The sequence below is a fragment of the Zootoca vivipara genome, chromosome 3 (genome assembly GCF_963506605.1).
Source record: "Zootoca vivipara chromosome 3, rZooViv1.1, whole genome shotgun sequence".
NCBI lineage: Eukaryota > Metazoa > Chordata > Lepidosauria > Squamata > Lacertidae > Zootoca > Zootoca vivipara.
Genome location: NC_083278.1, coordinates 103220037 through 103226139, shown reverse-complemented (window position 1 = coordinate 103226139; position 6103 = coordinate 103220037). Strand labels below are relative to the sequence as shown.

At 46.4% G+C, this 6103-nt stretch overlaps 1 protein-coding gene across 1 annotated transcript; it reads left to right on the top strand.

Annotated features, from left to right (window-relative positions):
• Positions 1-2201: 2201 nt before the first annotated feature.
• PTCRA (pre T cell antigen receptor alpha) lies at positions 2202-5542 on the top strand. Its single transcript, XM_060273282.1, has 4 exons — positions 2202-2268; positions 3558-3878; positions 4291-4332; positions 5406-5542. The coding sequence occupies exons 1-4, from the start codon at positions 2202-2204 to the stop codon at positions 5540-5542; spliced, it is 567 nt and encodes a 188-aa protein (XP_060129265.1).
• Positions 5543-6103: the final 561 nt, after the last annotated feature.

The window sequence follows — 6103 nt, the reverse complement described above, 5'->3', positions numbered from 1 at the left end:
ACCCCACCCATTAAACATTTTTTTAAAAAACTTCAAGAAAGAAGATTCCATCTAAACATTAGGAAGAACTTCCTGACAGTAAGAGCTGTTCGGCAGTGGAATTTGCTACCAAGGAGTGTGGTGGAGTCTCCTTCTTTGGAGGTCTTTAAGCAGAGGCTTGACAGGCATATGTCAAGAATGCTTTGATGGTGTTTCCTGCTTGGCAGGGGGTTGGACTGGATGGCCCTTGTGGTCTCTTCCAACTCTATGATTCTAACTTCCCTATACTGTACAGAGCTGCCTTCAGATGTCTTCTAAATGTTGTACACAGTCACGACTTATCTCCTTGGCTTGGGGGTCGCCTACCCTCCCCATACCCTCTCACATTTCTCTGATGAAAATAGGGACGTCCTAACGCATGAGTAAGGACCCAGGTGGTGCTGTGGGTTAAACCACAAAGTCTAGGGCTTGCTGATCAGAAGGTCGGCGGTTCGAATCCCTGCAACGGGGTGGGCTCCCGTTGCCCGGTCCCAGCTCCGAGCAGTTCGAAAGCACATCAAAGTGCAAGTAGATAAATAGGGACCGCTCCGGCGGGAAGGTAAACGGCGTTTCCGTGCGCTGCTCTGGTTTGCCAGAAGCGGCTTTGTTATGCTGGCCACATGACCCGGAAGCTGTCTGCGGACAAACGCCGGCTCCCTCGGCCTATAGAGCAAGATGAGCACCGCAACCCCAGGGTCGGACACGACTGGACCTGATGGTCAGGGGCCCCTTTACATTTAACGCATGGGTAGGCAAACTAAGGCCCGGGGGCTGGATCCGGCCCAAACGCCTTCTAAATCCAACCCGCGGATGGTCGAGGAATCAGCGTATTTTTACATGAGTGGAATGTGTGCTTTTATTTAAAATGCATCTCTGGGTTATTTGTGGGGCATAGGAATTCGTTCATTTCCCCCCCAAAAAATATAGTCCCCCCCCCAAGGTTTGAGGGACGGTGGACCGGCCCCCTGCTGAAAAAGTTTGCTGACCCCTGTAACATTTCAGTATAAAATCAGAAACTGGAGCGGCTTCTGTAAATCTGGGGCTGTCCCTGGAAAATAGGGACACTTGGAGGGTCTGATAGCACTGGATACTAAGACCCAATGGGTTGACCCTAACAGGGAATAGTGTGGAAGGAAAGCAGCTCAGGCCGATAAATTTTGCATCCTCTGGTCCCTAGAGCAGCTCATTGTGTACAGGTCCTCCCCTGAAAAGTCTCTTCAGAAGGTCTGGTCTGGGGACCTTCTTTATTTTATTTCATTTTATTTATTGCATTTCTCCAAGGAGCTCAAAGTGGCATACATGGTTCTCTCCTGCCTCGTTTAATCTCCACAACCACCCCGTGTGATAGGCTGGCAGAGAGAGACAGTGACTCACCCACCAAGGTCACCCAGTGAGCTTCAAGGCCCAGTGGGGAATTGAACCTGGTCTGATACTCCAACCACTGCACCACACAGTCCTATTGCATGCAATGGGACCACTTCTGAAAAGACATGGGCTGTACTGCATACTAAAAATATTAAAATCCTGCAGCACGAAAAGCTGAATTCTGCAGCTTGCATGACTCATGTAACCTGGACTACTCTCTACAAGTTTCTGTTATTGCATAATTAGTTTTTCAATTTCTCCCTATTTCACATGATCATGGATTGTTCTATGGGATACCAATATGCTACATGCATCATCCGCGATGCAGGCAAATAGTAGGATGATTTAATCAGGAAAATGACAGGAGTAAAATATATTTGAAACCATCCCTCAGCCTTGATCCAAAACTCTGTCCCCTAGCCCATTAACACTTAAAAAGCACAACAACACCTGAGAGACCCTGGTTAGAGACTTCCCATTTTGTGCCTTCCTTGGCTCTGAAATATTTGGGTGCATTCTGGATTCAGTGCTTTCCCTAGCAGGAGATATGTCTCTCAAATAAATGTGCAAGCTTTCGGAGTGCCACAGGACGCTGCAATTGTTATGTCAAGTTCTGGTGGTACTCACATAAGCCCGTCACACAGTTAAAATAATTTAAAAATCACACCAAAACACCTCCGTGGTTTACTAGGGAGCAGCTGCGCAACGGTTAGGTGTGGGAAAGGAGTACTGAGGTCAGAGAGGAAGAGAGGTGGGTTGAGCACATTGCCTGCTAGTCTTGCACACTCTCTGTTTGTGTAGCTGCTCATCCTCACAATATGTCAGCCGCTCTCTACCTTACGTTCCAGCACCTCCTGACCAGTGCAGCACTCCAGCTTCTGACCTGTGAGTAAAACACCATAGCTTATTTGCTTGCTTGTTGGGGGTCAGTGTGACAGTATCATTCGGGAGATGGGAGGGAGTCAATTTGCCCAATGAGTTATTTGAGTTTTTAAATAAGCAGGATGAAATAAAAGAACTTGGGATCTGGAAATTTTTAAAATTGTCCTACAGGGGCCTAAAGTCTGCACTAAAGTTTAGAGTCCAAACAGAAACAAAAGAAATTATATTTGACCAAAATTGTGCACTCAAAATAAATGATAGGACCGCAGAGTTGGAAGTGATCCCAAGGGTCTAACTCAGGCATCCCCAAACTTCGGCCCTCCAGATGTTTTGGCCTACAATTCCCATGATCCCTAGCTAACAGGACCAGTGGTCGGGGAAGATGGGAATTGTAGTCCAAAACATCTGGAGGGCCGAAGTTTGGGGATGCCTGGTCTAACTCCTTGCAATGCACACCATCCCCCATCCAATTTGAAACCATACCAAAGCCTGCATAGCTTTGCAAATGCAGTAGCAGTTTTATTGTTGCGCCACCATGCAAATCATTACAATAGAATGGGTAGTAGCTTAATTTTGCATCCTTTAGCCTTCAAAACCAGACATGGGGGTAGGCGTTAGCAGGAAGCAGAGTTTGTCCCAGCAGGAAGGAATGTTATAAAACCAAACAGGTAACCAATGCAAACCAGAGGTGCTCCTCTAAGGCCTGACAGAGCTGTTTGTTTGGAAACTTTTCAGAAGTGTCTTACACAACCTTTGGGGCTAGGCAAGTGAGCAGGAAGAGTGTTGCAGAGTGGGGTGCAGGGGAATCATTGCCACAAGTTCACCTGCCGGGACAACCCTTTCTGCCTAGGGGAGTTGCACCAACCCCTTGATCATTTACTGAATTGGACAGAAACCATGGGATGGGAAGAATCCCCGTTTTTATGGAAGACAGCTCAAAAGAAGTAAAATCCAAGCAAGGCTCCGTCAAGAAGAAAGATCCCCAAAAAACATTATCTACATAATTTGTGTACATAAAAATCAATAGCTCCCCAATCCACCTAACATTAGGAAGAACTTGCTGACAGTAAGAGCTGTTCGGCAGTGGAATTTGCTACCAAGGAGTGTGGTGGAGTCTCCTTCTTTGGAGGTCTTTAAGCAGAGGCTTGACAGGCATATGTCAAGAATGCTTTGATGGTGTTTCCTGCTCGGCAGGGGGTTGGACTGGATGGCCCTTGTGGTCTCTTCCAACTCTACGATTCTATGATTCTAAGTAGTTTTGCTCATGCACATTTATAATAAACTCTCAGCAGGTAGCTTATCTTGGAGCTTAAATGCAACACTGGCACCTCTGCTCCACGTGATAGTAAATGGCGAAAGGAAGACCCTGGTAATTTGTCTGGTGAACGATCTCTCCGAGGAAGCACTGGGGGCTGTTCGGTTTTCCAACGGAAATGGGAGCATGCTGGAGTCTTTCACCTATGGGATTTCTCGGGAAGACGATGGAACTTTCAGCAGTATCTCTCAACTCTCCATCAGCACCAAAGAATTTGGATCATGGAGTACAGTCGCTTGCTACGTCGCACCAAATGAAACTTCAAAGACATGGAGCACTACCTCCCTTCAACTCTCAGGTATTCGTGAATGGGGGGATTGGAGTATGGACTGTAGATGTACTTTTAGGAGCTCATAAATTAACAGTGCAACCCTATGCATGTCTAATTAGAAGTAAGCCCCATTGAGTTCAATGACTTACTCCCAGGTAAGCATGCATTGGAACGCATCCTCATTTATCTAAATTACTGTTATCCCGCTACACTTAAATCCTGCCTTTTTACCAATGAGCTCTCTCCTCTAACTGATGTGTCCTAATACAATCAATCAATCAGGACATTTATGCACAAATTCCAGGTGCTTCAAATCAGTAAATTAATAACCTGGAAACTTATGAGGCCATTAACACAACCAAGGCTTGTATAACAAAGCAGGCATGCTACCAATCTTTCCCTTGTAATGTCTTCTCTAAGTCTTAATTTTGCCTTACAGAAGAAAATATGGGAGATCTCTGCCTGAGTGAAAAGCCAGGAGGTAAGAGCAAGAATGCACACTCCTTTCTCAGTTATACTAAGAGCTCAGTGTTTGGACCCTTGTGCCATGACGAACAACTAGATTCCAGATTCATATATCCTTACAGAACACAATTTGAGCTATTATGAATGAAGCAGATTAGAGAGGAAGGCCACAGCTGCACACCTACAGGGTCGGTGCCAGAGGTCAGGGGGTCTTTGGCACAGTGTTGCCCATGCCCTCCACCCCCCAAGCGTTGGTTGGCATCCATCTGTCTCGGGGGACAATGGAACAGTGCACCTGTTGGAAGGTTACAGCGCCTGCTGTGGCTGTAGAGATTGACACAGGAAAGACATGTTTTGTTGCAGCTGGGGCAGATAAAGGCACTCTGTTGTGCAGATGCAGATCTGGTTGTTCTCTGTGCACTTTCCCAGTAGTCATTTCTTCTCTGGTCACTGCTATGGACGCACAACCAGACTGTGTGTCTCCAAGTGCTGCAGTCATCTGCAAGGGATTCCCACATGGTGGGGTTGGTGTTGCCAGCTTTCATATCACTTCTTTGTAGTGCCGATGTGCTCCGCCAACAGGCCTGGTGCCTGAAGCATGCTCCCAACAGAACACATCCATGGGGATCCTGCCATCTTCAATTCTGGGGACATGATGTGCCTGGGAATCAATTTTTGCTAACTGAATGAGAAATTGAGGATAAAAGACTTGGCAGGGCCTTGCGCCCAGAGACGAACAACAAAACCAAAGACAGAGCTAATGTAAGGACTGGTCACCCTTTGAGTGCTTGTAGAAGTAGGGAAAAGAGAATTAGCATTACAAAATCTGCTATCCTCTTGTTAAGAGTTAATAATGAAAAGTGTAAACTCTAAATTGTCTGGAACTACCTTACCAGTCAGATTACTGCTGTCTCTCCTGACACGTCTGATCACGCACTGGGCTTGGCAGCAATTAAGAGATAACGTTGGTAACATAGGCCTGTATTCAAAGTATTGGGACGGGAGGTGGGGAGCACATAAGTGGCTGGGAATATAGTTCTTCTGTGGATATTACACTTGCCGCCTTCTTTCTTCTTTTTGTGGTGGCAGCCCAAGAAGAATCATTGTTCACTGAAGATCTGCATAGCCGCTCACAGATCTTACTTCTTCTGGCTATCAGAATTTTGCTGTTCAAGTTGCTCCTGTTTGATGTGTTGATGACCTGCTGCATTGTTTACAAGAGGTAATGTTGGTCACAACATACAACGCATAGACCTAGTTCAGATATAAAGCTAAACCAAACCATGGCAAATGTGCAGTTTCCTGGATCACGGATTGTGGCAGCAGTGTGCCTTTCTCACTCTGCTGCTGCCACGCTACCCAGGGCTAGGCCATGGTTTGGTTTAGCACAGGCATCCCCAAACTTTGGCCCTCCAGGTGTTTTGGACTACAATTCCCATCTTCCCCGACCATTGGTCCTGTTAGCTAGGGATCATGGGAGTTGTAGGCCAAAGTTTGGGGATGCCTGGTTTAGCATCACATCCAAAGCCAGGCTCATGGTTTGCCTCACTTCAGACGAACCACAATGCTTGTTCTTGGTTTACTGCTCATGGTTTGTCTGGGGGGAAACACAAGCATAGGTTTGGATGTATTGCTAAGCCAAACCATAGTTCAGCCATGCAGAGGTGTAGGAAGGTCAAGTGGTACCCGGTGCAGTTTTTGTTTTTTTTGTCACACACACCCCCACTGATATTTTTTTTTACAGAGGGTACCCCAAAGTTGTTGAGATTTTTTTAGTGAAGGTTGCA